Source organism: Apodemus sylvaticus, chromosome 2, assembly GCF_947179515.1.
Source record: "Apodemus sylvaticus chromosome 2, mApoSyl1.1, whole genome shotgun sequence".
Taxonomy (NCBI): Eukaryota; Metazoa; Chordata; class Mammalia; order Rodentia; family Muridae; genus Apodemus; species Apodemus sylvaticus.
This window is the reverse complement of record NC_067473.1, coordinates 159,099,505-159,113,460: the sequence shown is the minus strand read 5'-3', so window position 1 is coordinate 159,113,460 and position 13,956 is coordinate 159,099,505. Positions and strand designations below refer to the sequence as shown.

Sequence of the window (13,956 nt, the reverse complement as noted above, 5' to 3'; positions counted from 1 at the left end):
TACTCTGAGGTAGTGTTTTTCTTTGACAACATGTTAGGTTCCCTATATGCCACAAAATTTGGGGTCCTGTTTAATTTCCCAGTCTTTTAGTCTATGTCTTTTTATTGGGGAATTGAATCCATTGATTTTTAAGAGATATTAAGGAATAGTGATTGTTGCTTTCTGTTATTTTTGATGTTATTTTTATGTTTGTGTGGTTATCTTGTTTAGGGTTTGTTGAAAGAAGATTACTATCTTGCTTTTTGTAGGGTTTAGCTAGCCTCCTTGTATGGGCATTTTTGATCTATTATCCTTTTTAGGGCTGGGTTTGTGGAAAGATATTGTGTAAATTTGGTTTTATCATGGAATATCTTGGTTTCTCCATCTATAGTGATTGAGAGTTTTGCTGGGTGTAGTAGTCTGTGCTGGCATTTGGGTTCTTCTATAGTCTGTGTGAGATCTGCTCAGGATCTTCTGGTTTTCATGGTCTCTGTTGAGAAGTCTGGTGTAATTCTGGTAGGTCTTCCTTTATATGCTACTTGGCCTTTTTCTCTTACTGTTTTTAATATTCTTTCTTTGTTTAGTACATTTGGGGTTTTGATTTTTATGTGATGGGAGGTATTTCTGTTCTGGTGCAGACTGTTTCGAGTTCTGTAAGCTCCTTGTCTGCCCATGGGTTTCTCTTTCTTTAGATTAGGGAAGAGTTCTTTAATTTTGTTGAAGATTTTTACTGACCCTTTAGAAAGAGCAATTCTCAAATTCATCTGGAATAACAAAAAACCCAGGATAGCTAAAACTATTCTCACTCAGCAACAAAAGAAATTCTGGGGGAATCAGTATCCCTGACCTCAAGCAATACTACAGAGCAATAGTGTTAAAAACTACATGGTATTGGTCCAGTGACCGGCAGGCAAATCAATGGAACAGGATTGAAGATCCAGAAATGAACCCACATCCCTATGGCCACTTGATCCTCGACAAAGGGGCTGAAAACATCCAATGGAAAAAAGATAGCCTTTTCAACAAATGGAGCTGGTTCAACTGGAGGTCAGCATGCAGAAGAATAGGAATTGATCCATCCTTGTCTCCTTGTACTAAGCTCAAATCCAAATGGATCAAGGACCTCCACATAAAGCCAGACACTTTGAAGCTAATAGAAAAGAAATAGGGGAAGACCCTTGAGGACATCGGTATAGGGAGAAAGTTTCTGAAAAGAACACCAATAGCGTATGCTCTAAGATCAAGAATTGACAAATGGGACCTCATAAAATTTCAAAGTTTCTGTACGGCAAAGGACACCATCAAAAGGACAAATCGGCAACCAACAAATTGGGAAAAGATCTTCACCAATCCTACATCAGATAGAGGGCTAATATCCAATATATATAAAGAACTCAAGAAGTTAGACTCCAGAAAACCAAACAACCCTATTAAAAAATGGGGTACAGAGTTAAACAAAGAATTCTCACCAGAAGAACATCGGATGGCAGAGAAACACCTTAAAAAATGTTCAACTTCATTAGTCATTAGGTAAATGCAAATCAAAACAACCCTGAGATTTCACCTTACACCAGTCAGATTGGTTAAGATTAAAAATTCACAAGACAGCAGGTGTTCGAGAGGATATGGAGAAAGAGGAACACTCCTTCACTGCTGGTGGGATTGCAAATTGGTACAACCACTCTGGAAATCAGTCTGGCGGTTCCTCCGAAAACTGGGCACCTCACTTCCAGAAGATCCTGCTATACCACTCCTGGGCCTATACCCAGAGGATTCCCCACCATGTAATAAGGATACATGCTCTACTATGTTCATAGCAGCCTATTTATAATTGCCAGATGCTGGAAAGAACCCAGGTATCCCTCAACAGAAGAGTGGATGCAAAAAATGTGGTATATCTACACAATGGAGTACTATTCAGCCATTAGAAACAATGAATTAATGAAATTCTTAGGCAAATGGATGGAGCTAGGGAGCATCATACTAAGTGAGGTAACCCAGACTCAAAAGGTGAATCATGGTGTGTACTCACTAATAAGTGGATATTAACCTAGAAAACTGGAATACCCAAAACATAATCCACAAACCAAATGAGGTACAAGAAGAACGGAGGAGTGGCCCCTTTTTCTGAAAAGACTCAGTGAAGCAGTACAGAGCAAAATCAGAACAGGGAAGTGGGAAGGGTTGGGTGGGAAAACAGGGGGAGGGAAGGGGACTGATGGGATTTTCGGGGAGTGGGGGTCCAGAAAAGGTTAAATCATTTGAAATGTAAATAAATATATCAATAAATTAAAAAAAGTTGTAAATCCTCACTCTCTTCTATACCTATAATCCTTAGGTTTTGGCTTCTCATTGTGTCCTGGATTTCCTGGATGATTTGGGTTACAAGCTTTTTACATTTTGCATTTTCTTTGACTGTTGAGTCAATGTTTTCTCTGGGATCTTCAGCACCTCAGATTCTTTCCTCCATCTCTTGTATTCTATTGTTGAAGTTTGCATCCATGATACCTGATTTTTTCCAAGGTTTTGTATCTCTAAAGTTGTCTCCCTTTATCATTTCTTAGTTGTTTCTACTTCCTTTTTAGATCCTGGATGGTTTTTCTTAGTTCCTTGATTTGTTTGTTTGCATTTTCCTCTAATTCTTTAAGGGATTTTTGTGTTTCCTCTATCAGGACATCTGCCTGTTGACCCTTGTTCTCTTGTATGTCTTTAAGTGATTTTTGTATTTCCTCTTTATGGGCTTCTAGCTATTGACCCATGTTTTCTTGTGTTTCTTTAAGCGGTTTTGTGTTTCCTTTTAAAGGGCTTCTACCTGTTGACTCATGTTCTCTTGTTTTTTCTTTCCTTTTTTTTTCTTTTCTCAGGGGCCACTCCTCCATTCTTTTTGGACATCATTTAATTTGTGGATTATGTCCTGGGTATTCAAAGTTTCTAGGCTAATATCCACTTATCAGTGAGTGCACACCATGATTGATCTTTTGAGACTGGGTTACCTCACTTAGTATGATGTTCTCCAGCTCCATCCATTTGTCTAAGAATTTCATGAATTCATTGTTTCTAATGGCTGAATAGTACACAATTGTGTAAAATACCACATTTTTTGTATCCATTCCTCCGTTGAAGGACACCTAGGTTCTTTCCAGATTCTGGCTACTACAAATAGGGCTGCTATGAACATAGTGGAGCATGTGTCCTTATTGCATGCTGAAGAATATTTTCCAGTTTCAACCATTTGCATAAAAATTTCATGAATTCATTGTTTTTAATTGTTAAGTAGTATTTCATTGTGTAAATATATCACATTTTCTGTATCCATTCCTCCACTGAGGGACACCTGGGTTCTTTCCAGCTTCTGGCTATTATTAATAAGGCTGCTATGAACATAATGGAGCATGTGTCCTTATTGCATGCTGTGAAATTCTCTGGGTATATGCCCAGGAGAGGTGTAGCAGGGTGCTCCAGAAGTGTCATGTCCAGTTTTCTGAAGAACCGCCAGACTGATTTCCATAGTGGTTGTACCATCTTACAATCCTATCAGCAGTGGAGGAGTGTTCCTCTTTCTCCACATCCTTGCCAACACCTGCTGTCTCCTGAGTTTTTAACCTTAGCCATTCTGGCTGGTGTGAGGTGAAATCTCAGGATTGTTTTTATTTACATTTCCCTGAAGACTAATGATTTTGAACATTTCTTAAGTTACTTCTCAGCCATTCGAATTTCTTCAGGTGAAAATTCTTTGTTTAGATTTGTACCCTATTTTTAATAGGGTTATTTGACTCATGTTCTCCTCTAGTTCTTTAATGGAGTTACTTATGTCCTTCTTGAAATCCTCTATCAGCATCAGCTGTTTGTTTGTTTCAAATATGTGGTCCTGCTCATGCTATGGTCGATGGCTCTATATTGATATGCATACAGGTAGCATGAAGTGAACTCAGTGGGGAAAAAAAAACAAAATAGAAATAAAGTTAGGATAAAGAATTATTGGAGGGACAGAGAGAAGGAGTTGCCGGGGAAGTAATTGGGGTAGATTTGATTAAAATACATGATATGCATATATGATATTCTCAAGTAATAAACAATATTTACTAAACAAATGGAACAAACAGAAAAATATTAAACTCTCAAAGTCAACTTTTACTTTCTTTCATAAACAAATATGATTTTCATATTGTCTGATTTCCCCTCAACATCAATTCAACATTTCTCATTCTCTCATATTGTTCATGTCCACTCATGTTCTAAATATATTATGTGTACAGTATATCTGTATTTTCTCTCAGAAAAAAATAACTTATTCATTAATTGTTTTTCAATATCATGTTTCAGTGAATATATACACAGACATTTTCTAGAGAATTCAACTATTTCTCTGTGCAAAATATAGGTCTTAAAGGTATATTTGGAAATTTAAGGGTTGAGTGTAATAAAACAATCTGCCTCATTTTCAGGTATGGATCAATGCTTCAAATGTCCTGAAAATCAGTATTCAAATAAGCAGAAGAATCAATGTCTCCCTAAAATTATAGCATTTTTATCCCATGAAGATACTCTGGGAGTGGTTTTGGTCTCTTTGGCCATTAGTTTATCTGCCTTTTCAGCCATGATTTTAGGATTATTCATTCACTATCGGGACACACCCATTGTCAGAGCAAATAACAGAAATCTCAGTTATGTCCTCCTTGTTTCTTTAATGCTCTGTTTCTTTTGCTCATTGACATTCATTGGGAAACCCAGAACAGTCACTTGTGTCTTGAGACAAATGATTTTTGGGGTTGTATTTTCTGTTGCTGTTTCTGCTATCTTGGCAAAGACCTTCATTGTGGTAATGGCCTTCAAAACCATCAAACCAGGAAGCACTTTACAAATGTGGATGGTGACCCGAGTCTCAACTGCTATAGTCTTCTGTGGTTCCATCATTCAAGTGTGCATCTGTGCAATCTGGCTGGGAACATATCCTCCCTTCCCTGATGTTGACATGCAGTCAGAGTATGGGCAAATCATCCTCTTGTGTAATGAGGGTTCCACCCTTGCATTCTATTGTGTTCTGGGGTACTTGGGCTTTCTGGCCAGTCTCAGCTTGCTTATTGCTTTTCTGACTAGAAGGCTACCTGACACCTTCAATGAAGCAAAAACAATCACATTCAGCATGATGGTTTTCTGTAGTGTGTGCATTTCTTTTATACCTACTTACCTGAGCTCCACAGGCAAAACCATGGTAGCTGTGGAAATCTTTTCAATTCTGGCCTCCAGTGCTGGCTTACTAGGATGTATGTTTCTTCCCAAATGCTATATGATCCTACTGAGGTCAGGTAGCCATTTCAGAAAGAAGGTCTTTAAATAAATTCTTTACACAAAGGAATTTATTGTGATTTGTATAAAATATTGTCAGAATATCCAAAGAGTGGTGTGAAGCCCATGCATTTCATCAAAGAATGGCATCTCCAATTTACTCACCTGTTCCTGCCATCCTTTGAGCCAACTAGACACCATGAAGCCAGCCATCAAAGTTTAGGTAGTTGCCTACTAGTGGTGACTTTAGGTATGCTTAGTAGATGTTTCTTTAAATCACATTTTTTTTTTAAATTTTTTAAACAATGTAACAGGACTGGGAATGTTAATTTTAAGAATGAGAGCACATCATTTGTGAGGAATAAAAGTAACAGATTTTTTAAAATGTTATTCTTCTCTGTTAGTCATGCAGGCTTACTCTTTATATTCAATAGAGGTTAATTTCAATGCAATCATGAGTTCCATAACAGAAATTTCATGGTTGCTGTTTCTCAGTTCTGAAGGGCCTGACAAAGAACACAGTTTATCATGTAAGTTTCACCATCTTGGGATGTTTTTGATGTCTTCTCTATGCTCAGGTAAAACAACATCGATGCACGATTAGGAAGAGTCCCAGTGGAAACACAGAGAGTTTTATCATGAGGATATCCAAAAGATCAGTGGATGGAGTCTCCTGAGATAGTTAACAGTCACCATGGGAAGTGATTTTCTCTTCCAGAGTTAGGAGTTTTACATTGTCTTCACAGAGTGAAAGCTGATATCACTTACAATCATTGGAATCTACTATCAAGGATAGACTATATCATGGTGGCATGGACAAGAGGTATAAGGCCAGGTATTCAACAGGACTTGGAGATTCATAGAATTTTATATCCTAGACCATGTAATTTTCAGGAAATTTCCTTTATCTAGCAAAGGACTTGTTTTAAACATGATTACCAGGCCAATCCCAGTTCAAACTAAAGTTGTACCTTGCAACACTGTGGGGGATTATTGCTCAACCCTCCTCAAAAACCAGCACAAAAAAGACTACTTGGCCAAAGTGGTTTTCATTATGTTTTGGAACAAAGCTTATTTATGTCTTCCTTAGTTTTTAAATGAAGAGTGTGTTTTTACTCTGTAATGTTGGATACATTACGATCTTAAGATCAAGGAGCATTTAGGGTCTTTCAAGTCTACCTTTTCTCTCAGTTATTGCTTATCTTTAACTTAGGCAAACTTATGTCATACTAGACTGAGTTTCTTTTATTTGGCCATCAAAGCAATACAGAAGATCCCATGGGAATCTTGTTTGTTAGTGGTATAGTAAAGTTTGTTCCAAGATATTACTTGATGGACATAGATACTTGGATTCAAATTGTCTGAAACTGTTCACTCATGGGGTTTTACTCCCTCAAAGAGGAAGACATCCCACTCTGAATAGCTGCTAGACATATGGACACCATAAGTGTAAAGAAATCCCTGTTTCCTAGAACCACTTCCTCTCTTGAATCCATGTACCATAGTGTTGTAAGCCAAGCACAGCCCAGGGACATTTCCAAGTGGATGGCAGGAATCTCACATCCTGGTTGAAGTTATCTGAAAGATTATGTAATTTTTCATCAAATATATGTTGCTAACTAAATCTTTAGACATTCAAGTATGTTGTAAATTGTTACATTGTGTCAATTACTGTATGGTTAATGGAGACTACTTATCATCCAGTAAATTCTTAAAACCAATATAAATTTACTGATTGATTTTGACTTTTAAGTACATGGAGGAATAATGGATTAAAATCTCATAAATTCTTTAGAGAATTTTCATTATATAAACAATCATTTTGCACCACTTTCCATAAGAAATATTATAATGATTCGAGCCCACTTTTTCCCTTCTTCAAGCATGTTCCCTTACTTGCAGTTTTCTAGAGGGATGTCTTAGTGTAAGATTTGTGTTGATTCCTTTGTTGTACCTTTGCCAGTTATTTTCATGTCTATGTTATACATTGTACAATTGTCAGTTTTCAGTTCATGTAAATGTGGCATACTTCATGTATTCTCTGATTTACAGCTTTTCTTAAGACAGCTTTAGGAGTTTACACATGTCATCATCTATATTGTAGCTATATTCAGTCTTTTCCACTGAGGAGTATTAAATCTCTGTACATAAAATTATTTCAATAAGCATCAGATACTCTTTATGGTACAAATTGGAACTTTTATCATTTTCCTATCACAAGTAAAGTTTATTCTATTTCTGGAATAGTCTATTGGTATATACCCATACATATTATTTAGAATTTTACTTTATAGTCATTGTTAAATTAGGAAATATTAATTTGTCATCACCTACCAAATTGTTTCCTAAATTTTATTTGAATAATTCAGTCTTCAATAAAGTCTTTAAAAGATGCAATCCTTACTTAGTCATTGTTACAGTTAACTTCCTTCACATTGCAATTATAAAATGGTGTTGCATTTTGTCTTAATTTATACTGAAACAGTGAACAATCAGATTGCAATTTATAACTTTTTGGGAAATTCTACAGGTACACAATGATATAAAAATAGTTTTCTTTATTCATCCCATCTATGATTTTCAGGGCTTCCTCAGTATCTCAAATAGTGTTCTCTTTTCATGGTTGCTCTCTGACTTCATCCTTCAATGTTTTCTTTTCCTTTCTCTCTGTCTCCTACCTCACAGGATATAACAATAAATAGTATTATTCAATGCTTAATGTTTCTTAAATTATACTTTATATTTTGTTAGAGGGAAAGAGCATGATTATCTCTATGAATAACGTTAGCCTCCTAGTTTCTTTATACATTTGTATAATGAGTCCAAATAAAAGTGTTTGCAGAATATGACATGGAGTTTTTAAATGTCATCTTCTATTTTAGTGGGAAGCCATATGAATTTCAGTTAGAGTTCAAGTACTGGGCACATATGCTCTGTCTTTCCATTGATTTTTAACACTGAATTAGAGACAGGGTCCACTGCATCCCTTCTGTTTTTCCTACATCAACATATAAGTACTTTCTCCATGTTGATCCTATCTTACTTTCTCCTCCCATCAGTCCTTTAGTTTTTTTTTTTTTTTTTTTTTTTTGGCCAGATATGACTTTACTTTCACCATTTAGGTTTTACGATTACCAAACTATTAATTTATATACAATACTAATTTCTGTATTTTAATATTACTTTAATTTTAATGTTGCTTATTCTAATGGTAAGCAGGATGCCACTGGAATTTGTATGGAGTTACTCTGTCCCTGTAGATTGCTTTTGCTACAATAATTTTTTACAACAGTGTTTCCTTGAATACATGAGTATAAGAGATCTTTGCATATTCTGGTGCCTTCTTTAATTTCATTTTTTCAATGCATTAAAGTATTTATTATTGAACTCTTCCACTTTCTTGGCTAGGTACATTCCAAGAAATGTGTTTTTAGGAGTTTATTTTTAATGAATGTTTTCCTGATTTACATTTTAGTGTATTTGTTTTTGATTATAGATGATATCAATTCTTATAATATTAGGTTTGTATCTTGACACTTTTCTAGACTTATTTTTCTATATTCTTTGTTTACATTCCCAATGATTTCCCTTTTCCTGGTTCCCCCACCACCACCCCCATAATTCCCATAAGGCCTCTTACCTTTGCCCATTCCCCAATCACCCCCCTCACATTTCTGTCCTGATACTCCCATAAAATGCTGCATCAAGCCTTGCTATGACCAGGGCCTTCTCCTTCCTTCTTTTTGGGAATCATTTGATATATTAATAGTGTCTTGAGTATTTAGATCTTCTGGGCTAACTAATATCCACTTGTCAGTGACTGTATTCCATGTGTATTCTTTTGTGATTGTGTTACCTCATTTAGGATGATATTTCCCAGTTCAAACCATTTGCCTAAAAATTTCATGAATTCATTGTTTTTCATTGTTGAGTAGTATTCCATTGTGTAAATATTCCACATTTTCTATATCCATTCCTTCATTGAGGGACATCTTTTTTCTTTCTAGCTTCTGGCTATTATAAATAAGGCTGCTAGGACCACAGTGGAACATGTGTCCTTATTGCATGCTGGGGAATCTGATGGGTATATGCCCAGGAGTGGTATAACAGGGTATTCCAGAGATGTCATGCTCAGTTGTCTGAGGAACCACCAGACTGATTTACAGAGTGGTTGTACCAGCTTGCAATCCCACCAGTAGTGGAGGAGTTTTCCTCTTACCACATCCTCTCCAACACCTGCTGTCTCCTGAGTTTGTAATCTTAGCCATTCTGACTGATGTGAGGTGAAATCTCAGGGTTGTTTTGATTTGCCTTTTCCTAATGACTAATGATGTTGAACATTTCTTAAGGTGCTTCTCAGCCATTCAAAATTCTTCAGGTGAAAATTTTCTGTTTAGCTTTGTACCCATTTTATAATAGGCTTAATTGGTCTCTTGAGTCTAACTTCTTGAGTGCTTTGTATATGTTGGATATTAGACCTCTGTCAGATATAGAGTTTGTGAAGATCTTTTTCTAATTTGTTGGTTGCTGTTTTGTCTGCTTCACAGTGTCCTTTGCCTTACAGAACATTTGTAATTTTATGAGGTCCCATTTGTCAACTCTTGATCTTAGAGCATAAGTTATTTGTGTTCTGTTCAGGAACTTTTCTCCTGTGCCCATGTCCTCAAGGGTCTTCCACAGTTCCTTTTCTATTAGTTTCAGTGTGTCTGATTTTATATGGAGGTCCTTTATCCACTTGGAATTGAGCTTAGTACAAGGAGCTAAGGATGGATCCATTCGCATTCTTCTGCATGCTGATCTCCAGTTGAACCAGCACCATTTGTTGAAAAGTCTATCTTTTTTTCCACTGGCTGGTTGTAGCTCCTTTGTTGAAGATCAAGCGACCATAGGTTTGTGGGTTCATTTCTGGGTCTTCAATTCTATTCCATTGATCTACCTGCCTGTCACTATAACAGTACCATGCAGATTTTAACACTATTGCTCTGTAGTACTGCTTGAGGTCCTGTATACTGATTTCCCCAGAAATTCTTTTACTGTTGAGAATAGTTTTAGCTATCCTGGGTTTTTTGTTATTCCAGATGAATTAGAGAATTGCACTTTCTAAATCTATAAAGAAATGAGCTGGAATTTTGATGGGGATTGCATTGAATCTGTATATTGCTTTTGACAAGTTGACCATTTTTACTGTATAAATCCTGCAAATCCACGAGCACAGAAGATTTTTCCATTTTCTGAGTTCTCCGATTTTTCTTCTTCAGAGACCTGAAGTTCTCTTCATACAGATCTTTCACTTATTTTGTTAGAGTAGCACCAAGACACTTTATATTGTTCTTGGCTATTTTGAAAGGTGTCATTTCTCTAATTTCTTTCTCAGCCTGCTTATTTTTTGATTTTAGAAAGGCTACGGATTTGCTTGAGTTGATTTTATTACCAGCCTCTTTTCTGAAGTTGTTCATCAGATGTAGGAGTTCTCTGGTAGAATTCTCTGGCGGACAGCATATGGAACCTTGTGAAGTTGGACTGGATGTACTTTTTCATTATGATATAGATATAGCTACAAGCCTGTGGGAGTCAAGGAGTGGCCTGTGGTAGTTTAAATAAGAATGGCTGGCTGGCCTGAGGTGGTAATCCCCTTTAATGTCAGCATTTGGGAGGCAGAGGCAAGTGAATCTCAGAGTTCAAGGCCAGACTGGTCTAAGGAGTGAATTCTAGTACAGCCAAGACTACACAGAGAAACTCTGTCTCAAGAGACAAACAAACAAAACAACTACAAAAACAAAGAAAGCCCCAGCCATAGCCTAATATATTAAATGCTTAATCATTTTAGGTCACTTAAGTATACTATCATATCATCTGCGAATACTGATAGTTTCACTTCTTCCTTTTCAATTTCTATCCCTTTGATCTCCTTATGTTGTCTAATTGCTCTAGCTAGAACTTGAAGTACTTTATTGAAAAGATATGGAGACAGGGGGCAGCCTTGTCTAGTCCCTTATTTTAGTGGGATTGTTTCAACCTTCTCTTCATTTAGTTTGATGTTGGCTACTGCTTTGTTGTATATTGCTTCTACTATGTTTAGATATGGGCCTTGAATTCCTGTTCTTTCCAAGACTTTTAGCATGAAAGGATGCTGAATTTTGTTGAAAGCCTTTTCAGCATTGAATGAAATGACCATGAGCTATTTTCTTTGAATTTTTTTATGTAGTAGATTGCATTGATGGGCTTCCATATATTGAACCATCCCTGCATCCCTGAGACAAAGCCTACATGATTATGGTTAATGATCATTTTAATGTGTTCTTGGATTCAGTTAGCAAGAATTTTATTGAGTATTTTTGCATCAATATTCATGAGGGAAATTCGAGTTATCTTTTGTTGATAGCTGTTTCGGTGATTGTGGTATCAGCGTGCTTGTGGCTTCAATGAGTTGGTTAGTGTTCTTTCTACTTCTATTTTCCTAGTCTTTTTCGAAAATATTTATGAGGTAGAGTTTTAGGATCTGGCATTAATAGAATCATGCCAGCTTAAAGTAAAGGCATGCTGGCCTCTAACTTATGTATCTGTATTTTTTTTTATTGCTTTCTCTTGTCTTATTCATGAAGCTCTGTATTCAGTGGGAGTAGAGAAGACAGACACCCTTTTTTTTATTCTGTATTTTATAAGAAATGCTTGAAGTTCCCCCCATTCAATAATATGTATAGATAATTGGCTTTGGGTTCATTATTCTTCGCTTTTCTTTGTTGAGATTTTTTTCCTTCTTTTTTGAGTGTCTTCAGATGTTTTAGTTTGAAGAATGTTGTATTTTTATCAGAACCTTTTTCATCTAATTATTTGATTGTGGGATTTCTGTGCTTGAGTTCATTTACTCCAGTTCCTTGGGATCAGACACCCTCTTCTCAACTCTGTGGGAACTGGACAAGGGATAGGCAAAACATATGCACACACACAAACACTGAATTAAGATCAAGAAAAAATATCAAGGCATAGTGATGCATATGTTTTAACCCAGCACTTGGGAAGAAGATATACATGGATCTCTATGAATATGTATCCAGCCTAGTCTACATAGTGAGTTCTAGGACAGCCAAAGCTGCATAGGACTCAATGTGTAATATTTGGAAATCACCTCCATTTTCCTCATAGATTTTTCTCAGTTTATTCCCTGCTACATAGCAAACAATGCCAGTGAGGAGACTGCTTGCTTTAAAACCCATCAGTGTAGTTTTAAAAGGAGAAAAAACATTTTTCAGACAATGTATTGCTATAGTGAGTATCTTCGGTTAGCCTGGAACTCACTATGTAGACCAAGCTGGCCTTAAACTCACAGATACCTTCCTGCATCTGCCTGCCAAGTGTTGGGATTGAAGGCATTTATTATGAAGAAAAAAATGCCTAGAAGCTTTAAATACTTCTTTAAATATCTAATACAAAAAATAAAATGAAAATATCATAAAAATACCTAAAAGCCTAGTAATTGTGAAAGAAGATACAGAATTATGTCTGTTATTAAATTATATAAATACTCATCTGGAAAATCCAATATAAACTGTAATGAGAAAATCAACAGTGGGATGCAAATTGTAAAAGAAGTCAAATATCTCTATTTCCATGTTGTGATACCATAAGATGGGGTCTTCAAATATTCTCTGAGAGAACAGATATAGCTGATAAACAGTTCCAGCAAAGTGGGTGGAAAAAAAGTTAAGTCTAAGAAATAGCTGGCCTTTTTTTTTATACAAATGATAAATTGGTTGAGAAAAAAATCTGGAATACAAAACAATTTGTAACAGTCAAAAATAACATAAAATATCTTCTGTAACTCAAACCAAGCAAGTGACAAATATGTATGACAAGAACTTCCAATTCCTTTAGAAAAAAATCAGAGAATATATCAGAAGATAGAAAGATCTCTTGTGCATCTGTATAGGTTGGATAACATAGTGGAAATGACGATTTTACCAAAGCCATCTAATGGTTCAGTACAACTCCTATTAAAATTCCAATACAATTTTTTTATAGAACTTTAAGGAGGAATTCTCAATTTCTTATGCAAAAGCAATACAAGGAAAGAGAGAAAGAAACAATCAAAAACTCACTAAATCTGAAGCAATCCTGAGGAAGAAAAAACTTTCACGAGAAATTACAAACTGTCATTTCAAGTTGTACTACAGAACCACAGTGGTATTGGTATGGAAAAATACACGTTGATCAATAGAATTGAATGAAAGTTCAAGAAATAAACCCGCAGGTCGCCTGCCACCATCTTGGCTACAGGAGCTCAGTCAGGGAAGTGCCTGACCTACAGGGAGTCCTGAGGTTAGAAGGAGCCCTCCTGGTCTGAAGTTGCCAGCTACCATCTTGGCACAGTCAGCTCAATCAGGTATGCAGAGGGCACCAGAGTGAAGGATTGCCCAGGACACATCCTGCTTGGGTTGCTTCCCCACAAGGGAGCAGAGCAGCTCTACAGCTGCCTGGTCACATATCCTGCAGGGAGCATCTGACCTGCAGGAAGTCCTGTGGTTTGATGGAGCCCCGTTGGCCAAGGACACTAGCCACCATCTTGGCTCCAGGATCTCAGCCAGGGAAGCACCTGACCTGCAGGGACTCCTGTGGTTAGACAGAGCCCTGCATTCTGAGGTCTCTAGCTACCATCTTGGTGCAGACAGCACAACCAGGCCCACAGGAGGTTCA

General features: G+C 36.6%; 1 protein-coding gene across 1 annotated transcript in view; it reads left to right on the top strand.

The window, feature by feature from the left end:
• The window catches only part of LOC127677649 (vomeronasal type-2 receptor 26-like), a 44,764-nt gene extending 39,447 nt beyond the window's left edge, over positions 1-5,317 (top strand). The window contains exon 6 of the mRNA XM_052172684.1: positions 4,425-5,317. Coding sequence (XP_052028644.1) covers positions 4,425-5,317 — 893 coding nt within the window. The remainder of the gene's footprint in view (positions 1-4,424) is intronic.
• The last annotated feature ends 8,639 nt before the right edge of the window (positions 5,318-13,956 follow it).